General features: G+C 29.6%; 5 protein-coding genes across 11 annotated transcripts in view; 3 read left to right on the forward strand and 2 right to left on the reverse strand.

Annotated features, from left to right (window-relative positions):
* Window positions 1–647: 647 nt before the first annotated feature.
* Window positions 648–3,221, reverse strand: LOC102675638 (glucosidase 2 subunit beta). Its single transcript, XM_006612359.2, has 2 exons — window positions 2,193–3,221; window positions 648–2,122 (listed from the first exon to the last, which is right to left on the reverse strand). The coding sequence occupies exons 1-2, from the start codon at window positions 3,088–3,090 to the stop codon at window positions 1,440–1,442; spliced, it is 1,581 nt and encodes a 526-aa protein (XP_006612422.1). The 5' UTR covers window positions 3,091–3,221; the 3' UTR covers window positions 648–1,439.
* LOC102675762 (OTU domain-containing protein 7B-like) lies at window positions 3,026–7,487 on the forward strand. 6 transcript variants are annotated; one of them, XM_006612364.2, is made up of 8 exons: window positions 3,026–3,320; window positions 4,653–4,896; window positions 4,989–5,404; window positions 5,481–5,852; window positions 5,942–6,255; window positions 6,329–6,487; window positions 6,566–6,638; window positions 6,698–7,434. In XM_006612364.2, the coding sequence occupies exons 2-8, from the start codon at window positions 4,674–4,676 to the stop codon at window positions 6,797–6,799; spliced, it is 1,659 nt and encodes a 552-aa protein (XP_006612427.1). In that variant the 5' UTR covers window positions 3,026–3,320; window positions 4,653–4,673; the 3' UTR covers window positions 6,800–7,434. The 6 variants fall into 6 exon arrangements, with proteins under 6 accessions (XP_006612427.1, XP_006612423.1, XP_006612426.1 ...); XM_006612360.2 differs by lacking the exon at window positions 3,026–3,320 and adding an exon at window positions 3,747–4,326 and having other exon boundaries at window positions 4,634–4,896; window positions 6,698–7,487; XM_006612363.2 differs by lacking the exon at window positions 3,026–3,320 and adding an exon at window positions 3,747–4,326 and having other exon boundaries at window positions 6,698–7,487.
* A 2,318-nt stretch (window positions 7,488–9,805) lies between these two features.
* On the forward strand, window positions 9,806–12,716 carry LOC102676270 (glutathione S-transferase C-terminal domain-containing protein homolog). The gene is made up of 3 exons (XM_006612365.2): window positions 9,806–10,222; window positions 10,332–10,565; window positions 10,664–12,716. The coding sequence occupies exon 3, from the start codon at window positions 10,896–10,898 to the stop codon at window positions 12,588–12,590; it is 1,695 nt and encodes a 564-aa protein (XP_006612428.1). The 5' UTR covers window positions 9,806–10,222; window positions 10,332–10,565; window positions 10,664–10,895; the 3' UTR covers window positions 12,591–12,716.
* LOC102678111 (protein JTB) lies at window positions 10,167–10,826 on the forward strand. Its single transcript, XM_006612377.1, has 3 exons — window positions 10,167–10,222; window positions 10,419–10,565; window positions 10,664–10,826. The coding sequence occupies exons 1-3, from the start codon at window positions 10,167–10,169 to the stop codon at window positions 10,824–10,826; spliced, it is 366 nt and encodes a 121-aa protein (XP_006612440.1).
* Window positions 12,717–13,848: 1,132 nt separating the features above from the next.
* Window positions 13,849–17,548, reverse strand: part of LOC102676546 (ubiquitin-conjugating enzyme E2 R2) — a 13,906-nt gene continuing 10,206 nt past the window's right edge. For both annotated transcript variants that reach the window (XM_006612367.2, XM_006612366.2), the window contains 3 exons: window positions 15,683–15,780; window positions 15,224–15,358; window positions 13,849–14,983 (listed from right to left, as the gene is read on the reverse strand). In XM_006612367.2, coding sequence (XP_006612430.1) covers window positions 14,758–14,983; window positions 15,224–15,358; window positions 15,683–15,780 — 459 coding nt within the window. In that variant the 3' untranslated portion in view covers window positions 13,849–14,757. The remainder of the gene's footprint in view (window positions 14,984–15,223; window positions 15,359–15,682; window positions 15,781–17,548) is intronic.

Below are 17,548 nucleotides of genomic sequence, written 5' to 3' on the forward strand. Positions count from 1 at the left end.
TACGTAAAATGTTTTTAATTTTTTTTTTTTTTTTCTTGTATTTTTATTTTATACGTAAAATGATTTTAATTTTTGATTATTTATTATTGAAATGATCAAAAATTCCATGTTGAGATGAAAAAAAATCATGACTTTTTGCCGTGTACGTTTAAAGAAAAATAATGATTCATCGTAGGGTGAAGAAAAGACGTTAAAGCGTATCGTCTCTATCACGTAACACCGCGTGAAAGACAAGATACTTCTTTCCAGTCTTTTAAGTGCCTTAACGAAAAAGTAAGTATTAGGGAATCGACTGGTTGCAAACATTGTTGGATAAATCAGAAACTCACTTTCCTCTCTCTTGATCACATCCCTTTTTTAGTTTTCTAGCTGATCATAAACGTCTCAAATCCCAAAAAATATGCATAGATTGTTAGATTAATAAAAATATAAATAGAGAATTGAATTAATATAATGTAAGAATTCTCTAAGAACGAATAAGAATTCGCATAATTAAAAGAAATATATAAATAAATAAATATATATCTATATATACATATACATATATATATGTATATATATATACATATAATACAGAAAGATCACCCGTTTTAATGTAAATAAAGCTGCCATCGTAATTACAGTTCGACAACAAAATTTTTTTTCTCTTTATTAAACCTGCATTCCAATGCGCCAATCACGTATCCTTAAAAAATTACAAAATACCTCGACACACTAAATACATTATCTACTTTATACGTGGCAATTTATGAATATTTCTTTCAACATTCCTGCATGAGTGTGTATGTCTGTGTACATATAGGTGAGTGTACAAATGAATTTTTCAGTTCAATTTCTTTTTTTTTTTTTCTAAGAATTTGTAGACGAAAAGAATTGGTCGCTCGATCGCGTAGTGACCTAACGACGAGTGAAACAATTCAGGTCATTTTATTCTAATCCGATTTCATAAAAATTTATCTCGTACAAAAAAAGGAATGTATAACAGTGACACAATATTGGCAATGACCATGTAACAACAATTTCTTATTCACTTATCACGAATATTAAAATGTCTCTGTCTACTATTTAAGCAAACCGAGCTCGTCGACAACTCACGATCGCGTTATCGGCTACGAATTCCGTTTGTTTAGTATACAAGTACAACGACGAGAAAATTCTAATGCAAGGACGAATAATCAATCACAGATTCGATGTTTCGTGACATTATTATTACATAATGTGCAAGAGATAATTATGAGTTTCATTTGTTTACGACAGTGAAAAATGATGTGTAAACTCTTGTTATAACGTTTCACGTTTAAAGTTTAACGTTCGAAAAACGAACTAGATGAATCGATGTGATCATTATTTATCCTTGCTATTTTTTATATATCTTATGTTTCAATTTCATATAATCGCGTATTTAATATTAAATTTCGCGCGTTTATAAGATATGAAATTTATAATTCGTCGTGTGCATTAGCGGATTCCAGGCTGAGATTGCATACAGCTGGCGTGGTAAATTCCATAGCGTATTCGCATCGACTAGGTTCTGTCACTGAGACTAGTTTATTTTCTTTACCACAGCTTAAATTGACCATAGTAGAACGGGCAGGACCATTCCAACAGCTAAGTCCTCGATCATACTTCATCTTGAAATACTTTTGACCTTCTGGTCCGTTCCAATCGTTCCAGTGACCTAAAGTAACGTCATTGCCACCAGATTCCGATCTCTGCGTCGCTTTTACAAACATACACAAAGTATAGATATATTCCACATTTCTATACTCGAAACATTCACCATCCAAAGGAGCGAATTCATGCTCCACACCAAAGTCACGATTTAATTTTTCTTCGTACTTTCTGATTTCCAATAATAAGTCATTTACAGATTTTTCTGCTGCTTGGAAATTTTCACGAGCAACTGTTGCTTCATCAATTAGAGCTTGCGTTTCTTCATCATATTGCACTTGAGGTTCTTCAGTTTTCTTTTGTTCTTCATCTGTTACTTCTTCTGCTTCTGTACCATCGTTTTCATCTTTCTCTTGCTCAGATCTATCTTCTATTGGTTCATGAATATTTTCTGCTCCTTCTTCTTCTTCTTCCCCTTCTTCTTCCTTTTGCTCTGCTGGCTTAAACATACCTAAAATGAAATATTAATATAATATATGTTTTAAACTGAAAATAAAATGAATTTATAAATAACAATTTACCTTGTTCTAACATTAAAAACGGCTTGATATTTGCCCATGCTGTATCCATGAATTCTTGAAGATTGATTTCTTTCTGATTATTTAAGAAAAACATTGCCTCTTCTTCACTTACAATTCCATTCCGATCTTTATCAAATGTCACTCTAGTTTGAAGTTCTGCAACTGTTATAGTACCACTATTATCAGAGTCTAATAATTTAAAATAATCTTCAGCATCTGATTCGTGTAATTCTTCTTCTTCTTCTCCTTCTTCCTGTGCTGGTTGTTCAGATTCAATTGTCTTATATTTTTCTAAAGCAGCACTTTCTCGTTCTTCTGCTTGAGTTTTCAATAATTCTTTCTCTTTCTTCACACGTTCTGCCTCTTCATAATCAGCACGTAATTTAACTAATTGTGCCTGATAATCTGTCTTCAATTGTTTACCCTTGGCAATCATTTCCATTCTTATCTTATTTCCTTCCCTGATTAATTCTTCTGCCTTTTGTTGTTCCAACCTAGCTTCTTTTCCAAGTTCATTACAATTATTTGGACATTCTTTACCCGAATTATATTCATCACTGGAATCACAACAATCGCAAACACCATCATTTACCCAGGTGGATGGTATATAGCGTGGCTTATGACCGGAATTTTCACAATAAAATGAACCGTTGGTGCAGGCAGATGTACCAGGTTCATCACTGCCATCGGCACAATCACAATAGTTATCATTTACACGTGAAAATGGTATTAATAGGCTTCCATCAAGGCACTGGAAGTCACGATCTGATGAATAAAGTGAACTTTTTGCGATAGGTATGCCACGAATTTGTAACACCTTGGAACCGGCGACGTGGCCCAATGGAATCAACAGATTAACTGATAGAAAAAATATCAGGTATATTCCACCACTATTCATTGTTATTTCTTTCAATTTCTTCTCTACTGTGCGAGTCTGTTATTACCCGCGATAAATTAAAAAACTTTTCCAACAAAATTGACCAATTTTTTGAGATTTAAAACAGATACGAGTACAGAATACGCACACTTGTGCTCGCCTACTACATCGGCATGGTCGCGTCTCACGTTTTAAACGAGGTAGACGAACTACACATCGAGAAACGATAACCTGTGGCGCTACGTTTGCACGTAAGTTAGTAAATCAACTTAAGGCGGTTTATTCAGTTTATTTCGTTGTTCTATAAGTTTTCAAATAAAACACAATCAATAAAAAAACCTATTATAAATTTTTCAATAAAACACAATCAATGAAAAATTTTCTATTGTTAAGAATGTATACATGATTGCTTTGTAAGTATGAAAGTCAACATAACCCATTTCAAATTATCAGAAAAATAAAAACATTTATTTTTGTAATATATGATATTTATAATGAATTAAAATATATAATATATTTCTTAATATAACGAAATTAAAGAATAATTTTATATCGATGAAATTAAAAAGAAAATGATAAAGATCAATGATTGATAAAATAAAATTCAAATAATATTTTCTATTCGATTATTCTATAAACGTGATGTATTTAAATGCACATAGGTAGGTGGTACATATGATGCGCAATGTATATTTTCAAGGTTAAATACATTTCTAAGTAATGGCATAATGTTATAAGATAAATGGTAGTGCATAGATGATTTTTTTACATTTGAAAATTAATTGCATTATCGCGATTAGACAAACCTGTTCATTGATGGGTGGGAACATTACTGCGTAAATAACAACAGTGTACCACTCATAAGCTTGACATGTGACTGGTTTAAAATTTCACAGTGACTTCCGTGCGCAACAATTATAATTTATTTCTCACTCTTTTACCAGATAGTTGGGATTTCGTGCTTTAGGTTATGTTGTGCATATCACCATCAGTGCAAACAAATTCTTAATCGTTTTTATACATTGTGGATGGCCTTCTTAAGACAGGTTTTAGTATAAATACCGTGATACGAAATATGAAAAACTATACGAAGGGTTTATATATTGTAAAGCAATTAGAATACTATTTAACGATACTATACCGCACTGCTTCACTTCACTAATTCGATATATAGGCCAAGGTTTGCACTTTTTAAATAATCATATCCGACATAGATACATATACATACAAACTCTAAATATATGTATTCATCATCATGTACGTGTATTTATTTTCGATATTTCGTAATTCTAAAGATTAAAAAATACTTTTTTATCATTTGCAAATTTTCCTTTTATTTATATTTATAATTGAATTCATATGTATTCAATGATTCTGTTATTTTTTTATTAAATTATTAATGTCACCTTGTTCTATTTCTGAATATTAATTTATAGATGTATACTTAATTGTGTTTAATTTTTGTATTTTTTGTAATTTTTAATTATAGATTACATAATAATTAACGTATAATATTTATATTATATTTCTACCAGTGTTGTAATTGTAATATCATAAATTTTAGATGAACTACTACTTTGTAGGTGCAATAATAAAACAGTGTAATGAACGTAGGATTACCTACATATGATGGTTTGGAGAAAGAGACAAATTCTAATAATGCATTGGAAAGTGAAGGAGGAACTACAAAGAAATTGGCAAGAGGTATATCTCGAGCAACTGAAAATGCAGCTATTGTCTCTTATGCTCGTTCACAGTTAGCTACTATAGGATCTTTAGATACTCCAGAATTCACATTCTCATTACCTGATCTAACTTTATATCCAGGTAATTTATCCATGCTTTATTCAATATAATATATAATTACAATTATTTTCTTTATTATATTTTGTTAATTGGATATAATATATTATACTTAGATTCATTTCGCCAATTCTTGGAAAAAGATTTGATAGAAGGTGGATGTTTAACTTCTTTAGAAGCTGCTGGTCGTTTAAATTGGTGGTGTGGGGGTAAAAATGAAACTAACAGAGTTTTATGGCCTTTGGCAACATCAGGAGATGGCAATTGTCTTCTACATGCAGCTTCTCTTGGCATGTGGGGCTTTCATGATAGACTTCTTACACTAAGAGAAGCATTGCATAATACTTTAGCCAAAGGAGAATATAGACATGCTTTATTTAGAAGATGGAAGTGGCGTCAAATAGGCTTAAATGCAGCTTCAGGATTGTCTTATACAGAAACAGAATGGTTAACAGAATGGCAAACTATTGTAGATATGGCTTCTCCTATTTTTAGAAATCAAACTGCTACTTCTTATCAAAGTCTTGAAGAAGTATATAAAATTTTTTGCATTTTTTTCTTAAATACTAAAATTTTCATCAAATATTTATAATGTTAAAACTTTATAGGTACATGTATTAACTTTGGCTCATGCTTTAAAAAGACCTATAATAGTTATAGCAGAAACTATGTTAAAAGATGCAGAAGGTGTAGCTTTAGCTCCAATTCCATTTGGTGGAGTGTATCTACCATTAGAAGTATCTCCATCACGTTGTCATAGAACGCCATTGCTTTTAGCATATCATTCAGCTCATTTTTCTCCTCTTGTTACTGTGGATGGAGCGAGTGATTTTGGAGATGTTTCTAATGAAGGTGTTAGCATACCTCTTATAGATCCAGATACAGGTCAATTATTACCAGTTTTATTCGCGGTAGATCCAGGACCTGACTGGGATTGGGAAGAAGGTTTTCAAGATTTATTAACTTGTCAACAAGATACGGTAATTAATTCTTAGTAACATAAATTATAGATATAATGCATAAAATATAATTTCATATTGGTATTTTAAATTCAATATTGGTATTTTAGATGGAAATTTTGTTACGACAATATTTAGACTGTGAATATCAAAATTTTACATCGGAAGAAATCGAAAGATTATCCGATACTGATGGTTCATTATCTAAAACAGCGAAACAATTGCTTGGTGTTGCTAAACAATTTGGATCAATTGGAAAATCTGTTAGTAAAAGATTGTGGTCTATGACAAAGAGACCAAAGAATTTACCAACAACGGCAGGTGGATTTTCTACAGAAGGTTTATTATGTGTAAAGATTAGAAGTAGACGTCATCAGTACGTGGATCAGATGCTTCAGAATTATCTTCAATGTGCACATGCAAGGTATAATAAGGTTTTATACTATATATCATTTATGATTAAAATATGATTTTTTTTTTTTCATTATATAATATAGGTATTTGCAAGATCATAAAGTCGACGAAACTAGTAGTGAAATGAATTATGGTGCAGGCAAATCCAAATTCTATGCTGCCAGTGATCGAGATAGTCATGCAAGCGTTAGTAAATTGTTACCGACCAATCCAAATAAAGATCGTACGCTTTATCTTTCAAGGTATTTTCTACATAATACAATTTAGAAGAATTATCATATTAACTCTATTATAATAAAAATAAAATATTTTTTTTACAGATCTACTTTTTATAATGATCAACCATCATCTTATAAACCAGGGCCAGAACTATGGAATAGCAACAATAGTTTGGTATGCTTTTAAATATTCATTATAATTATGGAATTTAAATAATTTGAGGTTTTTTTTAGGCTATTGTTAAAGAATGTCGGAATGAAGATTGCCAATTTTTCGGTTCAGCGGAAAATGATTACTATTGTTCACAATGTTGGGCAAATAGACGTTATCGTTGAGAAATTAATTTCAACGATATATGACAATAATAACTGTTTAACATTGTTCAAATTAAATGAAGTATAATCAGATTTAATCATAACATCAATCATTTTAAAATGTTGCTTGAAAAAAATAATTATCTCACAAGATTTTCTTCTTCCTACTATATTATTTATTTTATTTCATTTTTTTATTTCAAATTGGATAATACACTGATTCGTATTTTGTAACAATAAATATATTTTCTTCCTTAAAAGTGCTTGTGCATGGTCTAATATTATCAGTATCATTCAAATTTTTCAATTATATGTATTTTTTTTTCTTTTTATTTATTGATATTCATCTCACTAAAAAGCATATCAAATGTACAGGGTTTATCTCGCTTTTGAACATATATGTACAATAAAAAATATCATTTATACATAGCTTATAAGTCTGAATCTTTCTAAACAAAAAAAAATTATATTTTCAAGTAACAATACATCTGTATTTCCATGACAAGCGAATTTCTGATTTTTGCACGTGCCTTCTTGCATAATATAAAAATTATACAAACATGATGCTAATACTCGATTTTTAATGTTGCGATGAGAAGTTGTTTTCTGTCGTAAATATCTGTGCTTCTAATATACTTGTGCTTTGTACAACTTAACTCGCGCTTCGTTCACTTATTGATCGCTCACTGATTTTATAAGTGAGATTATCTAAAAAAGCGCGGTTTTGATATTAAACTATATGATATAATATTAAACTATATCAAATTGTTCAATGTATTTAATCTTATTGCCTATTAGGCAATTTATTATGTTAAAATTGTGTGAAAATAAAACATATTTTTATATTTCGTGTCTTTTTGATTCTTATGATTATGAAATTTTTTAATTTTCTAAATATCATACTACTAGATTGTTTTTTATTTATTGTAATATTATATAATAATTAATAATTGATAAAAATTATATTATTGCCATTATATAAATTAATCTATGGAGTGATAATGTTAATAGTTTTTCTTTTTTTTTAATATTTATTTCAAATACATATTAAAATTTTTTCTCAAAAAGATAAAAAATTTATCATTCGAGATAATTATTTTTATATATAGATTCTTAATATTGTATTCTATTGATACAAAATCATTAAATTTTCAATTTTTAAATTTCGATCCTTTAGATTAAAATTTCAATTTTTATTATTTTTACAATTTCTAATGCATTAGAAATTGTAATTATTATATTTAGTTAGTTATATTAGTTATTAGTTATATTATTTAGTTTAGTATAATTTTATTTTTTATTATTTTAATTCTTTGGATTGTGTTTTAAATTATGCAGTTGTATTTTTTGTTAATATTATAGAATTTTCAGATTCTTCTACATTAGAGTTTCATAATAGCTTTTATAAATTTAATAAATTTTCAATGCATACTAGCATTGGTAATAATTTTATTAATATGATTTTGATATAATACTTTTTTATAGAAAATATCAAAATGCATTTAATAAATTTGTATATTAAAAAATAATTTCATTTAAAAAAATAAAGTTAGAACTTGCAAAGTTATTTATAAATTTGAATTTATTTCTTTATGTATTTATTTAGTATCTAAAAATTAGTAATATAATAATTTTTTTACAATAACCCCTTAAAACTTTCATCTGAAACATTTCTTAATAATAGAAAAAACAAACAAAGTATTTCATAAATATTATAATTAATTGTGAGATACTTTATACATTTTTATAAATCTAGTTCTTTATAGTTTCTTAATTCCTTAGAATTAAAATGTCCAAAAATGATTATTCTTGATATATACGGAAAAGAATTAAAAAAAAATAAAAAGTATAAAGTATAAAGTAAAAGTATAAATATGTTAAATTCCAGAATTATATTATTTTAATAATATTTATTAAAATAATATTATTTTAATAATATTAATTTAATAAAAACATAAAATTGAATAAAAATTTGTGGAAATTCAGAATTTTTGAAAAAATTTCGTGCATCATCTCTTGTCCAATTATATTTTCCCAAAATTTAAATAAAAAATTTTTTCAGTTAAAAATTTCAGTTTTGTATCAGGAGAATATAATTCGATGACATAACACATCAAATTTTTTCAAATCAAAAATTTTTAGCTAAATTTTTGACTTTATATCAGTAAAATATGATTAAATTGCCATGCGAAATTTTTGTAAAATTTTGTAAACTTATCTTTTGCATACTTATTTTTTACATATTTATTTATCTTTATAATTGCTTATTTTTGGATTTTTAATTCTAGAGATTTTATATTTGTAATTTATTTATCTCTAAAGATTATTATCTTTTGTATATTTATTTCTTTACTCTGATACATTGATAAGAATTCTTTTTTTTTATTTTTTATTATCTTTTTACTTTACTAATGCTAATTATAAAATATAATATGCATTCTATTCTAAGTTTTTTTTACTTTACTTTTTACACTTACTTTTTTAAAATATGAAGCTGCAAAAATATAAATATATCTAGACATAAAGATGATATGTACAAACATAAAATGTATGTATACTACATATATTTAACTTATAATGCATCTCTTTGAAAAGTGTTCAAACTTGTTTCATTCTATTACCCGTAACATTGTTATAATTTTTAAGTAATAATGGATTTTTTAGAAAATTTTTAAAATATTAAAACTTTTATTATCGGTAAATTATATGTAAAGATATTTCAATGTTTTTTAAAGAGATAATGCTAAAGATTTGTAAGAAATTTACTATGAATAGTATGAATTTCACTTTTCAAAGAAATAGCGTAAAAAAAAAACAACTTTTATAAAAACACATTAAACATATTTTTTATTTATCTTAAATTATTATTATATTTAAAAAAAATTTTTTTTGAATTAAAAATAAAAATTGGATTTTATATTATTGAAACTATAATATTTGAGTTAATTATTAGAATATACAATTAGTTATTAGATTACATTATGCTTTATTTGCTTTCTTAAATATATATTTGAATTTTATTAGTACAATCTGTTTTATATCTAGTCTATGGTTTTAGAAACAAAAAATGAATAATGCTTTAGAGAAAATATATACAACATCTGTCAAAATAACAGACTCAGAAAATTAATACAAATAAAATTATCATGAGATTGATATATAATATTCGATTTGCCACCTTATGGAAAAAATGTATATACAATAATCCAATAAACACGTGTTACTTGTATACGTAGTATACTTCATATGTAATAAGAACAGTACGGTTTTACAAATAGTTTCAACTATATTTGTGTAGATTTTATCGTGCTGAAATTTTTATTCACTTTCTACATGAATCACGTAAGCTGACGAAAAAGAAGAAATCCATGAAACAGTATACATCGAAATGATTGAGTTATGTACAAAAAAACGAATGTTAATTGGTATAACATTATTAGGAGGGTTAGTTTTATCTTATATTTTGTTTATATATTGCAGTTACTATAAATATTAACACGTGTTGCTTAATATATATATTTAGCTTCTTTTATATTTTATTAATTTCTTTTAGATTAACAATATTGGTATTAATTGTTGAAAGTCATTGGACTGATAATTCTAATAAACTTTATTTGGAGAATTTTGAAAATAATACAAGATGTATTTCCGGAGATGAATATGAAATAACATCAGAATGTCATCCATGTTCTGCTTTTGAAATAGCAAGTAAAAGTATCGATGTGTGTATTCATGCCAGATACAAGGAAGTTTTAAAATGTAAAAGTGGAGAAGCTATAACAAGAAGGTAAATTGTATTCAATTTTATATTATATTATATTATATTACATGATATACAAAGAATAAAAACAATTTTATAATAAAAAATAAATATATATAATTCAGTTGTGACAGGGTAGCTTGGTTAGAAGAAAGAGCATTTTGGAAGTTTGAAGCATTTATGTTTCTTTTGGCATTAAGTTCATGTATTAGTGTTTATTGGAGAGAAAATGTGCTGAGACAAAGGATAATAAGAAAAGTGGCTAGACAATTAAGAGCTAGTGTATAACTAGTATTTAATAAATAGCTTTTTTTATTTTTTTTATTCATGTTATGAACTTTGAGATAATTCAAAAAAATGAATGAAGCTTATTTGGAAGTATATTCTTTGAAAGAATTATGTCTAGCCCCTATAGAAACAATAATAACATTGTTTACTGTAAAATATTGTGAATCTAAAATTAGTATTAAGCTTGTACCAAGTAAACAAAAACTTCTTGAACGAGCATACACTATAGATATTTCCACTTTTGTATATGAAATAATAGACTTAAATAAAATTCCATATCCTGCAATTTCATGTGAATTGCCAATTATCGTTATAAATAAAGCTAGTTGCATCGCAGGTCTTTGCGCGATATTGCGACAAATAATTAAGGACGTCGCGACAGAATGCCCAACACATTATTGTCGGAAATTGTTAGGATTCAAAGATTCTTGTCTAACTGCTTGTTCAGAAGCAAGTGTTTGGACGAAATTTTGCGAAGTAGATTTAATTCTAACTGTAAAATTTTTACATACAGATGATGCAATGCAAAACAAATTGCCTTCCAGTATGGCAAGATTTGAACGACATTTGTCGCAACCAGTTAGATTACACAATCTATATAAGTATATTATGTCTAAAAAATATTCAAATGAAAATATAATTTCGCAAAATGGAACATTAGAACATACATATGCCGAAGGTTCATACATGACCTTGGCAGATATAATTATATTTGTGTGTACTCATATTTTATTAACTGTATTTTCGAGTGAAACAGTAATGAAATTACTTCCATTGACTGATAAATGGTACAAAAGAATGCTTAAAAATCAAATTATATTCAATTGTCTTGAATGTTTGCCATTGTTAAAAAATCAAGATATAAATAAATTTAATTATACACTTCCTGATGTAGCAAATGAAAGTCTGCATCAAAGATATAAAGCAAAAAATCGAATTTATACAAAGCAAGAAGATGTGGAGCATTCATTGCAATTATTCAAAACCTTAAATATACAAACTAAATTCGATTTGGAACCATTTGGTGCGGAATTAGATCTTGATTGGTCTTTAGTTCCATACGATGCTACCCCAGAGGGTGGTTCTTTGCCACCTTCGCGTTTAGAAAAGAAACACGAGCAATTACAAAATATGTGTAAGCCTGTTATAAAATTGGCAAAAAAAGGAGATATAATTGTAGATTTTTGTTCTGGTAGTGGTCATTTAGGTATCTTAGTTGCGCATCTTTTGCCGTATTGTACTATAATATTATTAGAAAATAAAGAGAAATCGTTGAATAGAGCTAAAGAAAGAGTGAATAAATTAAAATTAACAAATATAAAATTTTATCAATGTAATTTAGACTATTTTAAAGGTCACTTCGACATTGGTATGTCATTACATGCATGTGGAGTCGCAACTGATTTAGTCATAAAACAATGCATCAAAGAAAAAGCTATCTTCGTATGTTGTCCTTGCTGTTATGGATCATTGCATAATTGTGATCATTTGAAATATCCAAGGAGTAATATTTTTAGGGATGAAATAGATAAGGAAAGTTATATAATTCTCAGTCATGCTGCTGATCAAACTCACGATGAAAAAAATATCAAAACAAATCAGGGATACGAATGTATGACTATTATCGATACTGATAGAAAACTACAGGCTGAACAATGTGGTTATAGAGTGTATCTTTCTAAATTCATACCGAACACATGTACACCAAAAAATCATATATTAGTAGGTATTCCTAAAAAAGAAAATGTTGAATCTGTAAGTTAATTGTGTGTTACATATTTACGATTTATATATTTATGATAATTTTGAATACGATTCGATTTGAAACTATTCTTGTTATTAAGATGAACAATTTTCAATAAAGACACGTTTACTTACCTAAAAAATAAAGTGTTTTTTATCAGTCTATTAATGTTATAAATATATTGATTAAGATCATTATATAAATACGAAAATATGAAAAATTAAAGTAATATTTAACTTAAACTATGAACAAAGTATATAATATTGTTGCGCTAGTTTTATTAAATTGTACGAAGAGATTTTATTGGTATGTACAAAAAAAGGAGAAAAGAATTATGTAGTATACAAATTATTAGTGTTATGTCAGTGTCTTACACAGTTTCATCTATTATTAAGTAACTAGGGACAACATGAAATGAAAAAGGTTTTACAGTATGTCAAGGAACTAGGGAATATTTACTTTTTGCTATACTACTACAAGCGCTGAATATATGTTTCCTTTAGACAATATTGAAATTTAAATATTCTTTTGCTTTTATTTTATCGTTTAACATTTTTCAACACTTAATTTTGGTCTTTTAATAAAATGGCTAATGGAGAACGAAGATAGAAGTACCATTTACACATTTCATGTCTTTAAGATTGAGTTTCATGTACTATTTACAATTTCAGTCGTACGAGCACAGATACACTACCACAGAGTAGGTTAGCTGTATCTGGTATTCCTTTCACTTAAGTAGTAAGCTTATGTTTAATCAATTTCACCTACAAAGCTTCGTCCCCGTGTGAAAGATAATACTTAACATCAAGAGATCTTAATAATTGTTATAAGCTAAACTAACTTTGTGGATGTAGCGCAATGCACGTAGAAGTTAATAAACGTACATCAGTACTTTTCTCAAGAAATTTAGTAATGTTAACGAAACAAATCATTGAAACTTAAAATATATCGATCGTAGGAAAAATTATACTATAAATGTTTTAAACATGAATATAATAATGAATAAACAAGCTGTCTAAAGACCTGCTCTAAAATGTTGAACTAATTCGTAAAATACAATCCTCGTAGCTTCATAATAAAGAAGTACTTACAGGAGTAATATTTAAACTTACATAAATCTGCATGTATAAAAAAAAAAAAGAAAAATGAAATCAATTATTCGGTATGCGGTTTTCAATCAAGAAAAACATTCGGAAGTTTCAAACATCATACTTGTCTTCTAAATAAAATTTATGACTACGAAGAATGTTTAACAGGTCTTTTTTGGCAGTTTGTTTTTTTCTCACACATTCGAATTTCTTTTTCAACTTTTAGCTTGTAACATAAATAATCATACGAAACACAGAGAAATTTTATTTTATTTAACGTAAATTATACCGAAGATTTGAAATGCAGGATCAATTGATATACCCATTGATAATTTCAAATACACGACACACGGATAAAGAAGACTTGAGCCAGCCCAATCATTGTACTTTTCATTATGATTAATTTTATCGAACGCTCATCAATGATCACCATAAGGTAAATCAATTGGTCCTTTTACTTTTTATCTAGTTAAAAGATCGACGTGCCAACCACAACACAACAAGCACAGTGCTTCTAACAAAGTACTCATTTTCATACCGTATATTGCTTAAGTTAAAGAGCTTATAAACACGACATTCTCAATAATTTAACATATCTTAAAATTAAAAACATAGAATTTTGGTTTTATTCACCGAGTTAGTTTCTTAAAATATAATTTTTCGATTTTTTTTTTTTGATTCTTTGAATCTTCTTCAAATCTTTTCCGATTACAATGAAATCTCATTTCATTCTTTCCGCGTTACAATAGCTTTCAATTAGAATTTTTAAATAAATCAAAATTAAATTATTTCTCATATTCCCATCAATCAATCTCGAACGATATATAAAAAGAATAATGATAAATGATTATTAACCAAATTTAACGTTGATTCTACCTAAAATATCGCGACAACGAATTATACAATAATCAACGTTATTTTAAACTCTACGTAAACATCTAAACGACGAATAATTTCTTTTTTGACCGTGTATTTGAATTTTAGGTGGCACGTCTGAAAAGAGAGAGCGTCCGGTTTAGAAGCCCGTTAATTTATTAATCTATACAGAACTGATAATAATTAGCGTTTTCGAGTTTATTTAATTGTTTCAGAAAATGGATCACGACTCTCCGTTGCCACTGTCGTCACCGTCTTCGTAATCGCTGGCGCTCATTTGTTCGTCATCATCGTCGTCATCCAGTTCGTACTCGTCATCATAGAAATCCGTCATGTCTAACTGTTGCTCGGCCGGCCTCGCATGAGTTTTAATGCAATAATCTTCCAACGTTACCGGTACGACGATCCCCTCTTTCTCAGCTTCCATCTTCGCTGCTTGTGCCTGTTTTCTGTAATCAACAAATCATATTTTTCTTGCATGTACACGCATTTGTCCAATTTTCTATTTGTATTTTCTCGAAAACACAAATTACTAATTCATTTTACGTATCATAATAAATTTATATTACACGATCGTGATTAAATAATATTTATTATTATCCATATTAATTATTTAAAGGGAGGGGAAAATGTTACGTAGAAAATAAATGAAAAAAAAAAAAATGCGGAATAAATCAATATTATTGTACCTTATGATATTTTCATACTCTTTGTCTTTACCCTTGGAGTCGCGCCAGCGCCTATACATTACGGAGGCATCCACGTTGGCAGGGCTGTACGTATTCGGTTCGTTCAGTAACGATATCACGGACAACAGGATCGTCCTATTCCAAAATCACAATTCGTTTATTATTTTTGGAAATCAATGTTTCACATAGCATGCATTAAAATTATATATATATATATACTGTACTAAATATCAGTTTTCAATATTTAATATTATGCAAAATATAAAATAGTATGCATTATTAAAAAGTTCTTAGAGATGATATATACGAAGTAAGAAGAGTTTCTTGATGCATTGTCACGTGATATAATCTGATTTTTTTCCTAACTGCATTAGGTTCATCAAAAGTAACCAACCAGATCCAGTTTTAAAGGACTTCTTTCGCAATAGTACGTATTTAGAAAATAGTTGTAATGCTCACCTAACATTTTGTGTCGGATTCCACCTTTCGCATGGTAGTTCTCCACTTTGTGGATCATCCACTGGTGGATGCAGAATCGATATACACAGATCTCCATTCTACACAGCATAAATTTTAACGATTAATCTTATTACATTTAATCAATTTTTAATAACCAAAATATAAAAATACCAATAACAAAACGTTCTTCGAGAAAAAAGATGGGAATGTTGAATGCGCAAATATTTCTCAAACGAATTTCAAAAGCAACGATCGACTTTAATAACAGAATTATTTGATCGAAGGAAAGAAGAGGAGAGGAGAGAAGAGGGGGCGAGTTGCACGTTAATCGTCCCTGGAAAGAAGCATCGCTGGAAAGAAGCCCCGACTGAGTCGAAGGACAAAACTCGCAACTTCTTTCGCAGAGTTGAAAATTCTTGTCCAATCCCCTTTATTCGCGCCATATTCGGAGCCCAAGTCACGAACATACGTATACACGTTTGCTGTTTGAGATGCACGCGGACATGCAACGTCTCTGAAGAAAATTTCTTCTCGTTTTCCTTTTCTCCTCGATCGAATATGCCGAATCGAATAAGCAAAGGAAAGAAGAAGTCAGTGGAACCGAGATTCGTACATTCCACGTAACCGATTCTCCAATCGATCGTGTCCGTATCTCAACAACATGGCCGCCGATTCGTTTCGTTTTGAAATTTTCGCGCGGAAGAAAGATCGAATCGGATCGATGCGTTTCTCGAAGCGAAGACTTCGTCGAAACCGTGGACGCTTCTCGCGGAGAGAGCGTGCAACGTTGAATATAAATCTCGTGACGCAAGGAAATGTTTGCTCTCGGAAGTTGAGCAACTCGGCCACGCTTGTCGTTCTTTGTCGATCGAGGCAGTTTCCACGGGGGAGAAGAGGGGAAGGAGGGGGTGGGGAGGCATTATAATCGGATACGAACGAAGATTTACGCGATGCATAGGGCAATTTATCCGTCGAATGAAAAGCTCGTAATGGACGCGGAAACTCGATGGTTAATTAGATTTAATCGGCAGGTTATGGATAGGCGTAACAATGGGTGAAACTACGCGGCGGTGGCCATTGAAAGGAAGTGGTGCGCACAGTTTCTCGTCCGTCACAACCGTTACTACCAGCCGGCAACTAACTTCCGTATCCAACCGGTCGAAACATCTACTAATCTACTTGGTAATCTCGATTAGCATTTACACGGGCGACTTCTAGCGCCGTATGTCTTCGTGGAACGTTCGTCCCGGTTCACTGAAGCGTTTAAACCCGATCGATCGGCATAAGAAACGTAACTACATAAAAGCCAACTCGTGGCAATCTCTTCGCTATATTAAAAGCGCGTATAATAATTTTGCAAAATAATTTTCAAAACTTTCGATGGATCGAATCGAGAATCGAGTCATCGAGGTCATCACTCTTCTCGCAAAAAGAAAAACCGTTTATTTGTTTGCAAATAAACTTTCACCGTCGTTTGTTTTTCGCGCGAGCGAAACCATCGTTTACGTTTGCCAATAGGTACGTATTACGAAGAACAGAATTTTACGATTTCGCGAACCAACACCGACTTTTCCTTTTCGCTCTCACCGCGTGAAAAGTACGAAATGGAAGGGAAAATTTATAGATGTATCGGAGACGGATGGGTGGGGCATTAACGCGCGATAGAGTTTTATAAACGCGAAATAGTAATAGAAGTGGGTCGCCCGGAAATTCGAGCTTGCGAAATCTTTCGATTCGCGGTTGAAGTTGCACGCTGTCGAATGTTGACGCGTCACCGCGATAAGAGCTGAATGTGTACATTTCTTTTCCTACTTTCTATCTCGACTCGAGGCTCGGAACGAGGCAGGGAGCGGGAGGGGAGGGGAG

The sequence above is a fragment of the Apis dorsata genome, unplaced genomic scaffold (assembly GCF_000469605.1).
Source record: "Apis dorsata unplaced genomic scaffold, Apis dorsata 1.3 scaffold_111, whole genome shotgun sequence".
Taxonomy (NCBI): Eukaryota; Metazoa; Arthropoda; class Insecta; order Hymenoptera; family Apidae; genus Apis; species Apis dorsata.

Coding starts and splice junctions, on each gene's coding strand:
- LOC102675638 (XM_006612359.2), bottom strand. CDS start 3,090: ATGAATAGTGGTGGAATATACCTGATATTTTTTCTATCAGTTAATCTG. Junction 2,123..2,192: donor GTTTTTAATGTTAGAACAAG/GTAAATTGTTAT, acceptor ATTTCATTTTAG/GTATGTTTAAGCCAGCAGAG.
- LOC102675762 (XM_006612364.2), top strand. CDS start 4,674: ATGAACGTAGGATTACCTACATATGATGGTTTGGAGAAAGAGACAAAT. Junction 4,897..4,988: donor TGATCTAACTTTATATCCAG/GTAATTTATCCA, acceptor TATTATACTTAG/ATTCATTTCGCCAATTCTTG. Junction 5,405..5,480: donor CTTATCAAAGTCTTGAAGAA/GTATATAAAATT, acceptor AAAACTTTATAG/GTACATGTATTAACTTTGGC.
- LOC102678111 (XM_006612377.1), top strand. CDS start 10,167: ATGATTGAGTTATGTACAAAAAAACGAATGTTAATTGGTATAACATTA. Junction 10,223..10,418: donor GGTATAACATTATTAGGAGG/GTTAGTTTTATC, acceptor AAATAATACAAG/ATGTATTTCCGGAGATGAAT. Junction 10,566..10,663: donor GGAGAAGCTATAACAAGAAG/GTAAATTGTATT, acceptor TATATAATTCAG/TTGTGACAGGGTAGCTTGGT.
- LOC102676270 (XM_006612365.2), top strand. CDS start 10,896: ATGAATGAAGCTTATTTGGAAGTATATTCTTTGAAAGAATTATGTCTA.